Raw genomic sequence first — 13,417 nt, 5'->3', positions numbered from 1 at the left:
TTGGGATCTGATGACATGTATCAACCAAGTCAGCGATCCTGACCACCCGAATAGCTGATAGTAATTAACTGCAACTTGACAATTGGCACTCTGAGGTACGACTATTGCAGAGACCAGAAAACATATTGGCGACATACATTCTTTTGTCAATAATAGCATTTGGAATGATCTACAATAGATATCATGAGACTGACTATGCATTTATTCATTAACCAGTCTGGCAGGTTCACAAATATGTTAATTGGGTCAAAATTGATCTTCTGCAACCCATGTTGTGAGAGCGAACTAATGTGATCGGGTGATCGTTCTCACTTACTTGTTTGATGCATGCCATCGTATCCCACTTGTGAAGATCGATGCTCATAGTGCCATGACTATGCTCTGTGTAACTCTCTTGTGTATATCATTGCATATTGTATATCATTACATATTACTACAACTGAGGGATGCATAGTTTTATGGACGTTAAAGTAGACGCAAGATGTTTATATGAATATTGTCTAGGAATTCCTTTGAGTTGTCCATAAAAGTAGGCACTTAATGTTTTGTATTTAAAGCAGTACGTTTCTGTCGTAATAGATCTTCATCAAATATTCCGCTGTGATAAAGTGGCAAATAAGTTAAGACTAAATCGTTTCCGATGATCTTCGAATGATATAGCTGAATCAGAAAAAACATAATTTTGGAAAAGGCTACCCCGCCGCCCCTGACTCTAAGAGATCAAGACATATTCATTCCTCTTTTGTCCTGAATTCCAAAGCTCCTCAAACTCAATCCGTACACTCCGTGAACATGACATGTACACATAGCTCTCTTCAATCAGAGTGAGTGAATACTACCTGTCGCTGCATCAGCAGTTTTCCAGCATATATATCTCTCTCCAGTCAGAGTGAGTGAATACTACCTGTCGCTGCATCAGCAGTTTTCCAGCATATATATCTCTCTCCAGTCAGAGTGAGTGAATACTACCTGTCGCTGCATCAGCAGTTTTCCAGCATATATATCTCTCTTCAATCAGAGTGAGTGAACACTACCTGTCGCTGCATCAGCAATTTTCCAGCTATTCGCGGCGATCTGTCTTCAGAGATCCAGGACAATTTGCCAAAAATGAAAGCAAATGTCCTCTGAATTTTCCTGAGAATTAATATGTGAAATGATTGACTTTCTCACTGATAACATCAACGTAAAATTACGGGTAGACATTTAGGCAAAGGTAGGCGTCCCCACGGGCGCCAATCATACTTGCCTTCTTCCAGACACTTTTCTTTATACATTGAATAGACATTTTTCTGTTTAGATTGGCAAGTTAAAACAAATGAATTTTTCAAGTTCCCATAACGTTTATGGTATATGGATGACCTTCTGTCCTGCTTCATCATCAACAGTCATCCCAATTGCGTAGATCGATGCTCATGATGTTGATCATTGGATTGTCTGGTACAGGCTCGATTATTTACAGATAGCTTCCATATGGCTGTAAATTTGCTGAGTGCGGCGTCAAACTACAAACCTACCAACCAACATCTGACAAACACATTGTAACCTCAATATTGATCAATTCCTTATACTTTATTGAAATGATACATTATTGATAAAAATGCGGCACAAAACGATGCTCACTCACACCTTGTTTGTTTCTTACAGCTCAGTATGACAGCACATATGAAGAACTTTTTCTTGATGAATCATGGAAATGTATATTACTAGTAAACGATAATTTCAATGACAATAAATATAATCATTTTCAGCTGCGAATTACACAGTGCAGCTTACGCGCATTCTGTGTTTACTACTAGGGTGTACCCGATCGTTGTGAGCAGGTGAAAAAGGACCAATTAATTTTACTACCCGGTACGGGTTTGAACCCGAGTTTCGTATGCATGTGGATGGAGACGGCGTTGTTGTCCTCCACGAGCACTCCGACAACGTCATCCTCCTCCAAGGTTTTCCGAGCCAGTAGACCCATTGCAGCGGTGCCCAACTTCTTTCCCCGGAACGGCGGAAGTACAGTCAGCATGCCCAGCAAGTTGTGGAACTGAGTCGCAGCGTAGGCCGCCAGTGCCCCTGTCGGGTCTCGGAAACAGACTGTCGGATAGCCTCTCTCGACCAACAGATGTGTAAACTGGTCAATACCGGGTACCTTGAATGTCCAGTTGTCATTCACGTGCGAGATGGCGTCACTACCCAAGGGTACTTCTTGAAATCCATCCGGTACTTTTCTGTTGAAATAATAGTTTTGCTTACATTGCCCTTATTTTTCTACAACAAATATGTAATACTTCAAAATGATAGTGACAAGTATATCCTGTAGTATACACTGGCCAAATTACTGTCCCGGGCAAATACAAGTATCCACTTGAAAACAGAATTTGACCGACAAATTACAAACGTTATGAAAATACCGCAAGATTGAAAAGAGGTCGCCGAAATAATCCAAACTCAAGTTCCAAAACACAGATGTAAAACAGATGTATTAAATGAATCACCTTTCAAATAACTAGTTCTTGTTGGTTTCGGGGTTTTGTGGCCGCCATGAAACATGGCTTATGCATTGTTTTGTTCAGCAGTTTAGACTGTTTACTGATATCACATAATTACCGTTTCTGGAATTCATAAAATTTCTAGGAGTGAGTGAGTTTGGTTTTACGCCGCTTTGAGCAATATTCCAGCAATATCACGACGAGGGACACCAGAAATGGGCTTCACACATTGTACCCATGTGGAAATCGAACCCGGGCCTTCAGCGTGAAGAGTGGACGCTTTAACCACTTGGCTACCCCACCGCCCCTTCTGGGAGGCCGGTATACATTACGGCTAAGTAACATAAAGAGGATCTACAATGACTCGAAAACGCAGTGAAACAATTACATTGTAAATGATGAATACGTTTAAGCTTCGGGAAATCCGCTTCGTTTAACTAACAAGCTGTTATAAGTTTAGTTAAGTCTTGAGACACGTACATGTCAACTAATGTGTCACGTGATACTGTATATATCGGTGCATCTGCAACCCAGCGGATGTTGCCTCTATCTTTGGCTCTCTGTTCCACCAGAGGCCAGACCGTGTCGGCCACGCCTGTGAAAAGTAGCAAATATATAACATCATTATACCTCAAAGTGAGATTGGCCAAGCAGAGAGCAGAACTACTTTCCCCTCATGAACCGCGCACCGTCAGCTAAAGTGAGAGAGTGGTGAGTTTAGTTTTTCGCCACACTCAGCAAATATTCCAGCTATATGGTGGCGGTCTGTAAATAACCGAGTCTGGACCAGACAATCCAGTGATCAACAACATGAGCATCTATCTACGCAGTTGGGATACCATGACATGTGTCGATCAACCAAGTCAGCGAGCCTGGCCACCCGAACCCGTTAGTCGCCTCTCACGACAAGCCTGGGTTACTGAAGATCAATTGTAACCCGGATCTTCACGGGTCATTTGATAGGAATAGGAATGCAATGTTTGTCATTCTTAATTTACTCTATGTTTTATCTTAGTCTCAGATGTCCTATGATATACATTATACAGAAATTGGTCTCAATTTCCTGTGTTGTTGTTGATATGGACGGAGCAATGTGAATGTAGCTGTACATGTGAGGTGAGGTGAGGTGAAATTGGGTTTAACGTCGTGCTTGAGAATATTTCGCTCATATGACGACGTGCATGCGTGTGTATGTGTGTGTGCGGCTGCTTGTACTAGCCCAGACTGAAGCTGGTTTTATAGTGCTAGCCCACTGAGATACCATGCCGCAGTGAAGCATGAATACCCCACTCAGACACATTATACTGACTCCGAGCCGACCAGTCCTTGTTGTACCCATTAATGCCGAGCGCCAGGCAGGGACCAACAAGTACCATATTTTAACGTCTTTTGGTATGACGCGGTCGGGGGTCGAACCCGCGACCTTCCGCTCTCCGGGCGGACGCTCTAACCACTACACCACGGAGGCGGTCAGCTGTACATGTATTCATATAGAGTCGATATACACTAAACGCCAAAAGATACATTACCCTCCTACCTTTATGAATTACTTAAAAATTATCAAATATATGAAATATTAGTTTACAAGAAAGCTTAACAACACCGCTTTATGCAAATCACGAAACAAAAATTCGCAAATGTTTTCATGTATAGGTGAAATGCATCTTTTTCAGAAGAGTTAAATTGTCCTATTTTCGACCATGCCGGAATAAACCAATAACAGTGATTTAGATGTCAAAAAGAAAGGTTAAAATAGAATTCTGCTTGGAGAAAAAGATAAAACATTTAAAGTCACCATTTTTCAACTACTAAAACAAGAAACAACCGCTGTAAAGTGTGTAAAATTGTACAAGAATAATTCCTTATATGATTTTAGTCTTTTAAAAGATTTTCTGCTGATTTGCATTGGTGAAAGCAAGTACAACGTGTCTTTGATATAGTGAAAAAGTGTTTAGGAACACCAAAATTATCTTCGTCAAATTTTTGCTTGCAAAGTCACACTTTTCCATTCTTTGTTTACACATAGCAATACCAATCGCCAAAACGTAGCAATATTCAAGCAATATTCAAGCATTATTTGCATTAATTTATGTAGAATAATTCTATAGGGTATAAAGAGAGCCTAGAATGCATGATATGATACACAAGTGCGAGAAATATGCCACGATTAACAGCTGAAGACCGAGAAAGAGCCATTGGGATATTGCAGATGGGGTCGACATACAATACTGTTGCCAACGCCCTCGGATGCCACCGTGTCACGGTTATAAGATGTATTCAGCGCTTCAGACAGACTTGACCTTGACACATGTCATCGGTTCACAATTGCGTACATCGATGCTCATGCTGTTGATCACTGGATTGTCTGGTCCAGGCTCGATTATTTAGACCACCGCCATATAGCTGTAATATTGCTGAGTGCGGCGTAAAACTAAACTCACTTACTCACTCAGACAGACTGGGGTCACCGTAGATCGACCAAGAAGTGGACGTCCACGCATTACAATGCAGCAGAAAGTTTCATCCTAGCTTGAATAGATTTTAAGAAATTCATTACGGCAGGATGGTAATCTTTCTTTTGGCGTTTAGTGTATTTGTCATTAAATATAAATGTGTTCGTGTAAAACACATTTTAAGAATGTTTAGTGTCAAATTAAATGTGAAAAGCGAACAGAGCAGTTTGTCAGAACTCAAACTTTCATTTTTGTTACACGTACAAAGGTTGATGTCCTCATTCCAAGTGATGATCCGCGGGTCGTCGAGGAGTGACGTCATACTCGCCACGTCTTGACTGTCAACGAAATAAAACTTGCCGGTGTAGGGGTCCTGAGAATTTAGCAAAAATGTAATTGTTGTAGTGAATGAGTGAGTTAAAATTTACAGTCACATCGGCAATATTTCAGCCATATCGTGACTAGAACAAGTTTTATATTCACCATAAATACATGTAAATTATGAAAACATGTCTGTCAACGAAGGACAGTAAAGCCAACTAGAATATCACAGTATCAAGAATTAAAACTAGCATCTCTGTCTAAAATTGGATTTCAAATTAGAACAAGACAGTATAAAAATGGGCTGTAGATCTGAAAGTAGATCACCATACAAGGGACCATGGGGACTTACAGTACCTTTGCAACCTGCATGGACCTTAGTTCGATTTACACCGTCCCTTCAGATGTTAGCGATTGTATACAAATCTAGCCTTAATTTAAAATAGCATATGTCCTACGATTAAATAATGTGGTAGGTTAAATTTTTCCTTGAATGTTTTGGGACTTACGAATCCTCTCAGAAGGACATTAATTTTACAGTACTTTAACCCCCTTTGAGGATACAACCACTAACCATCTCAGTTACTAATCTAAACTACCAATTATAAAAGTACATCTATTTACAAGACATATTAATCAAAATTTGTCTGTCAATTCTATCTCTTTTAAAAATGCGATAATAAAATGATGATTAACATTACATAAAAAACCCTTAACAGTTTTAACACTGAAATATTTATCCCTTGTGATGGAAAACTCAACACAGTCAAGCAAGACATGCTTCACCGTGATTCTTTCATCACAAGGGATGCAAAACGGAGGATCTTCGCCTTTCAATAAGTATTGGTGTGTATACCGCGTATGGCCAATGCGACATCGTCGCATAATGACCTCTTCAAATCTGAACTGACAACCCAAGTAGTTGTAACCAATATAGGGTTTTATTTCATGTAATTTATTAATACCTATTTGGGTGTCCCACTTCTTCTGCATCGGATGACGGATGTACGATCTAATGGTTGCTTTGTAATCAGAATATGGCATAGGAACTGGTGTCACAGATTTGTTGAGTGCCGCGTGAACAGCAAGATCGGCCATTGTGTTCCCAGAATGCCATTATGCCAACGTGGCTGGGTAAACAACAAAAGACGGTGTCGCATTGGCCAGTAGCAAGATCATCATATAATCAATAATTTCCATTAAAAGTGGATGTTTGCAAGGTAGATTTTTTATAGCCTGAAGGCTAGAAAGAGTCTGAAAACATAATATATTGTTTATATTTGGGGTGTCTATTAATATTATATATACTGAACATCATTGAAAACGCACCACCTGTAAATTTTGAAATATGGTAATAGGATTGTTTTGAGAGTGAAAATGAACGTTGGAAATGTTGTCAAAAAACACAAAAGACAATAAATAATGGTGTACAGTAAAGAACGGATTGCCCGAACACATCATGGAACACATGACATGACAACAACAAAATTCATGCACAACACACACGAAAAGCACAAATTGCATGCGTAAAACATGCTGATTAGGGGTATAAATGACCGTCAGCAAAAAACCGTTCTCATTTTAGCTGTACCTCCGCAAGTAAAGTTTATTTCGCAATGCCAAGATTGTCACCAGAGGAACGAGAACGGGCGTTGGGCATGTTGCAGGTTGGCACATCAAGCAGGATTATTGCCATACGATTTGGTTGCCATCATAAGACTTGCCAACAGGTACCAACAAACAGGAACCACCAGGGACCGCCAACATCTTGGCCAGGCACGTGTTACCACCCCTCGCCAAGATCGAGACATTGTTCGGCGCCATATTCGGGATATACGTTGCCGGCTGCCAGAACTGCCAACGCTGTCCAAGACCGACGTGGTTGATCAGTACTTCCACCGTCCGACGCCGTCTCCGTGCGGCAGGATTACGGTGTCGACGCCCTTATGTTGGACCCATCCTGACTGATAGACATCGCCGTGAACGCCGACGATGGGTTGAACAGCATCGTTTGTGGTTGTTACGACGTTGGCATGGTGTTGTGTTCTCCGACGAATCACATTTTCACTTGCGAAATGCTGACGGGCGTCTACGGGTATGGCGTCGACGGGGAGAACGTTACCATCAGGACTGTGTTGTGCAAACAGATCGGTGGGGTGGAGGCAGCATTATGGTGTGGGGAGAGATCAGTTATCATCACAAAACGGCTCTGGTAGTTTGTCGTGGCAGAGTGAATGCCCTTTACTACCGTGACACCATTCTTCAGAACAACGTCGTTCCCTTCTTTAACCAACATCAAGATCTGCACACATTCCAGCAGGACAATGCTCGAGCGCACACTGCACGTGTTGCAACACAGTTTCTGGCAAACAACAACATTCCTCTACTTCCATGGCCTGCATTGTCACCAGATTTGTCTCCCATTGAACACTTGTGGGATTACATCGGCCAACGCCTCTCACGTCGCCCACAGATCAACAACCTTGGGCAACTTGAGAATGCCTTGCAACAAGAGTGGAATGCATTGCCTCAAAACATTATTCAGAGACTTATCAGTTCAATGAGGAGACGTTGCACAGCTTGTGTTGCTGCTAACGGTGGTCATACACGTTACTGACTTTCCAATTTGACTCCATCATTCTTTCATGGTCAGCTGAATTAAAACTTCACTGTTTTGCTGGATTGGTTCTTGTTTCTTTTCTTTACCAATCATTGGACTACAAAAGTATGTAAAATTTACACCGATTGCTCATTTATGCTCTTGGAAATCCAAACTAATACAGGTGGTGCGTTTTCAATGATCTTAAGTATATATATTTAAGAGCTGTTAGTATTGCGTTTGCTTCTGCAGTACAAATAGAGCTATTATCCGGTAATCGAGAAGATATTGTTCTGGATCTAACGACAATAGCACAAGCCACTGCGCCACAATCCGTAAATAACGATTTGTATGTATTATATTTACTTTTTAATTGATTAAATTCTTGTTTATATAGTAATTCATTAGTTTCTGATTTTTTAAATGTTGTCAGTGTTAGGTCAACGTCTGGCCTTATCAATTACCAGGGAGGAGAAGAAAGAAGACGGGAAGGAGATATATTCCCCTAGCTCAATGTCAGCAGCAGAAAGGAAGGTTTGACTCTAACGTAGTTGTAAACACAGTGAGTCAAGCGTTATCAAATCATTACATCAATTCATTCTATTCGGAACCGCGCTGAGGTTTGTCCCGCAATGCTCCTAAAATATCCCGCGTAAATATTGCTCAGAGTTTGAATAAGCATTGTTCGGAGTGCGAATAACATATTTGTTCATGTTGGAAATCATGTAAATTTTATCGAAATCTTTTAAACGCGTTTACTCGATGTTTTAAAAACAAAACTGGAGATCTATCTTGACAATAGTACACGTTATAAGTTGTTCACTGGTCACGAATGGGACATGGGTTGATGTACCCTCGATGTTAGTTTATGTTCCCTGAGCCCGAGCATAAACAAACATCGACGGTACATCAACCCTTGGGCCCCGAGGGACCAGTGAAAAACGTATGTATCTTACCGAAAACCTCAATGTTAATTTTGAACTGTTTGGAGCACGGATATTGGATCATAATACGGAGTACCGGAGTTAGGCAACAGCCCAAACACTACAAGCACGAAGTACCAAATGAATTCCCACAGTTTGGCATTTCCAGCGGGTAACTTGGAAAATCTTACTCGCTTGTAAGCGGGTAACACTGATTGGCTCAGCCGATCAGAAAACGACATTTATGTGTGAGGTGAGATAAAATTAAAGTACCAGCACGAATCGAAGTTCGAATCATGTGTAGATACGAGTTAAGCCACGACAGAATTTCCTGACATCTACAACAGATTCGGGGTATGAACGGTTTACAAACGTCAGCGCGCAGGTAGAGACATTTCTAACAACCTCTTACCATCTGCTTTTCGCCGGACGGTTTCATGACCAGAGATTTGAACTCAGGCCAGCTGTCCACCCAGATCTCGAACCCTTCCCACTTCCCCTCCATCAGCTTTTTCAGCAGTCCATACACCTGTAACATACATAAAATGTTACCTTTAATACGTCTACATCGTAACCTGTAATGTCCATACATCGTAACCTGTAATACGTCTACATCGTAACCTGTAATACGTCTACATCGTAACCTGTAATACGTCTACATCGTAACCTGTAATGTCCATACACCGTTACCTGTAATGTCCATACACCGTAACCTGTAATACGTCTACATCGTAACCTGTAATACGTCTACATCGTAACCTGTAATACGTCTACATCGAAACCTGTACTGTCCATACATCGTAACCTGTACTGTCCATACACCATAACCTGTAATGTCCATACACCGTAATCTGTAATGTACATACACGGTAACCTGTAATGTACATACACCGTAACCTGTAATGTACATACACCGTTACCTGTAATGTACATACACCGTAACCCGTAACCTGTAAGGTACATACACCGTTACCTGTAATGTACATACACCGTAACCTGTAATGTACATACACCGTTACCTGTAATGTACATACAACGTAACCTGTAATGTCCATACACCGTAACCTGTAATGTCCATACACCGTAACCTGTAATGTCCATACACCGTTACCTGTAATGTACATATTAATGTTACCTGTTATACGTCTACATCGTAACCTGTAATGTCCATACACCGTAACATGTAACACACATATACTCTAACAGCCAATACATAAACGCCTAATCCTGTAACACACAGGAAAATAAACCATAACTGGTAATACACATACACAAGTCGGAAAGCGCACGTAAAATCTCCAGATCATCATCAGAAATGCGGTTTTTACACCGTGTCCTGTCCTGTCACCTGCAATACCGATATACCGTACATGATGATAAATACATCGTATACCTGTAACACTTTCACCTGGTACATCCATACACGTACCGTTCATCATTCCACCCTATGTATACACGGTACACCATCCAGTTATAGACATGTTGTCAGCTAAACATTCGCCATGCACATGTATTGCATCATCCAGTACACCAGTATACACATTCGCCATAAAAACACAATACACAAGCGAGACAAATGTACCATATTTTGTGGGTGATTTCTTTTTGATCTTCTTCATCTTTCCCCATAGTGTCATGTTGACAGACTGAAGTAGTTACGGCGTAATGTCCTGTTTAGTTGAGTGAAATAGCATATTTTGTTTGCTCTTCAGACGTTTATATATGTCTTACATTTGCAGATATATTCATTATTCCATTGCAAAATATACCCAACAATACCACCTATATGTTCAGAAACTGAAATTTACGTTCACCTGGAAAAATTCACCGTCCTCCAGAGCAAATACCTTACCATAATACTTCTGTGACGGTCCCTCAATATCATGGCCGCGTCTTTCCAATCCTCGGGGGACAGTTTGTACGGGGTCATGACGTGAAATACGATTTATTCGGGAATCCGTGAAAGATACCAGTGACACTACCACGTACATACAAACACTAACGTACACAGCGTTAATTGGCACTAGGTTTTGTGTCAGGTCACGGTGACACCGGATCTTTTGCGTACGAAATCCGAAGCAACCAGCACATCCACTGCACCTCGGTATGGCGGACTCCGGGGGATAGTATAATATTTACACAGCTAAAATATGAATGCTTGTGTTGACATAAGATAAAACATGAACAAACTTGAGGACAATGTAGAACAAAATGGTTTTACCATCACATTCACGTTTATTGTATTTACGTTGCAACTTGAGTGGATGCTGGGATTATTAAAAAAGTCGCACCGGACCGGGCCAAGACCGGACAATGTAATTATTGGCTAATTACTCCATAATCGACAAACATGACAACACTTTATTGCTGCAACAGACACACATGCTATTATTGAGCACCAACAAACCGCAATCATGCAACATAAGTCAGTTATTGGGAATAAATCCCCTGAAAATCTGGAAAACAAGCAGAGGTTAACGGCGTTCCGGGTACACGTAAAAGAGGAATCGTTAAACGAAATAGGATTTGAAAAGTACTTCCCGTGCTACAAATTTCCAGGCAGATGTAGTGTTTACATCTGTAGAATACGACAACAAAGTAAATACCACTAAAATGCCAATGTCTATCCTATTTAAAACTAATTCTTAGCTACAGTTAAGTTCACCTTCCTTGTATACGAAACATGTCTTCAGACACATTTAGCCCGGGCTGTCCAAGTCAACTAAAAGTCAACTATTACTACTTTATAGTGTTCCCGATCGTAGTATTAAAGCTTATACCACATTTTGGCTCGTTACTTTTGGATACCTTTGATCTTTCAGTTGGTGCGTCAACCCATAAACTCTTAATTTTATACGTGCTTGCTCAGGTTTCTCAAAATACCTACACTTTGCTCAATACACATACTCTTTGCTCAATACACCCACACTTTGCTCAATACACCCACACTTTGCTTAATACACCTACACTTTGCCCAATACACCCACACTTTGCTCAATACACCTACACTTTGCTCAATACACCTACACTTTGCTCAATACACCCACACTTTGCTCAATACACCCACACTTTGCTCAATACACCCACACTTTGCTCAATACACCCACACTTTGCTCAATACACCTTCACTTTGCTCAATACACCTACACTTTGCTCAATACACCACACTTTGCTCAATACACCACACACTTTTGCTCAATACACCCACACTTTGCTCAATACACCCACACTTTGCTCAATACACCTACACTTTGCTCAATACACCTACACTTTGCTCAATACACCACACTTTGCTCAATACACCACACTTTGCTCAATACACCCACACTTTGCTCAATACACCCACACTTTGCTCAATACACCCACACTTTGCTCAATACACCTACACTTTGCTCAATACACCTACACTTTGCTCAATACACCACACTTTGCTCAATACACCACACTTTGCTCAATACACCTACACTTTGCTCAATACACCCACACTTTGCTCAATACACCCACACTTTGCTCAATACACCCACACTTTGCTCAATACACCCACACTTTGCTCAATACACCCACACTTTGCTCAATACACCTACACTTTGCTCAATACACCACACTTTGCTCAATACACCCACACTTTGCTCAATACACCACACTTTGCTCAATACACCCACACTTTGCTCAATACACCCACACTTTGCTCAATACACCTACACTTTGCTCAATACACCCACACTTTGCTCAATACACCTACACTTTTCTCAATACACCCACACTTTTGCTCAATACACCCACACTTTGCTCAATACACCACACTTTGCTCAATACACACTTACACTTTGCTCAATACACCCACACTTTTGCTCAATACACCCACACTTTGCTCAATACACCTACACTTTGCTCAATACACCTACACTTTGCTCAATACACCTACACTTTGCTCAATACACACCACACTTTGCTCAATACACCCACACTTTGCTCAATACACCTACACTTTGCTCAATACACCCACACTTTGCTCAATACACCTACACTTTGCTCAATACACCTACACTTTTCTCAATACACCTACACTTTTGCTCAATACACCACACTTTGCTCAATACACCTACACTTTTGCTCAATACACCCACACTTTGCTCAATACACCACACTTTGCTCAATACACCTACACTTTGCTCAATACACCCACACTTTGCTCAATACACCCACACTTTGCTCAATACACCACACTTTGCTCAATACACCCACACTTTGCTCAATACACCACACTTTGCTCAATACACCTACACTTTTGCTCAATACACCTTACACTTTGCTCAATACACCTACACTTTTCTCAATACACCTACACTTTTGCTCAATACACCACACTTTGCTCAATACACCACACTTTGCTCAATACACCTACACTTTGCTGCAATACACCCACACTTTGCTCAAATACACCTACACTTTTGCCCAATACACCTACACTTTTCTCAATACACCTACACTTTGCTGCTCAATACACCCACACTTTGCTCAATACACCCACACTTTGCTCAATACACCCACACACTTTGCTCAATACACCTACACTTTTGCTCAATACACCTACACTTTTGCTCAATACACCCACACTTTTGCTCAATACACCACACTTTG

General features: G+C 40.9%; 1 protein-coding gene across 1 annotated transcript; it reads right to left on the bottom strand.

The window, feature by feature from the left end:
- Positions 1-1,716: 1,716 nt before the first annotated feature.
- Positions 1,717-10,988, bottom strand: LOC124272970 (glycine N-acyltransferase-like). The gene is made up of 5 exons (XM_046708207.1): positions 10,629-10,988; positions 9,189-9,305; positions 5,198-5,306; positions 2,961-3,075; positions 1,717-2,219 (listed from the first exon to the last, which is right to left on the bottom strand). Exons 1-5 carry the CDS (start codon positions 10,704-10,706, stop codon positions 1,793-1,795), a joined length of 846 nt encoding a protein of 281 aa, XP_046564163.1. The 5' UTR covers positions 10,707-10,988; the 3' UTR covers positions 1,717-1,792.
- Between the last annotated feature and the right edge of the window lie 2,429 nt (positions 10,989-13,417).

Source organism: Haliotis rubra, unplaced genomic scaffold (genome assembly GCF_003918875.1).
Source record: "Haliotis rubra isolate DU_JTF1 unplaced genomic scaffold, ASM391887v1 Scf175, whole genome shotgun sequence".
In the NCBI taxonomy this organism is placed as follows: domain Eukaryota; kingdom Metazoa; phylum Mollusca; class Gastropoda; order Lepetellida; family Haliotidae; genus Haliotis; species Haliotis rubra.
This window is presented reverse-complemented; position numbering and strand designations above follow the sequence as displayed.

Bases quoted from the DNA above. Each gene is read 5' to 3' on its own strand.
- LOC124272970 (XM_046708207.1), bottom strand. From the start codon at position 10,706: ATGACCCCGTACAAACTGTCCCCCGAGGATTGGAAAGACGCGGCCATG. The intron at 9,306-10,628 runs GTAAGGTATTTG...TGTATGTTACAG, and splicing joins ACCGTCACAGAAGTATTATG to GTGTATGGACTGCTGAAAAA. The intron at 3,076-5,197 runs GTACGTGTAACA...TACTTTTCACAG, and splicing joins GAATGAGGACATCAACCTTT to GCGTGGCCGACACGGTCTGG.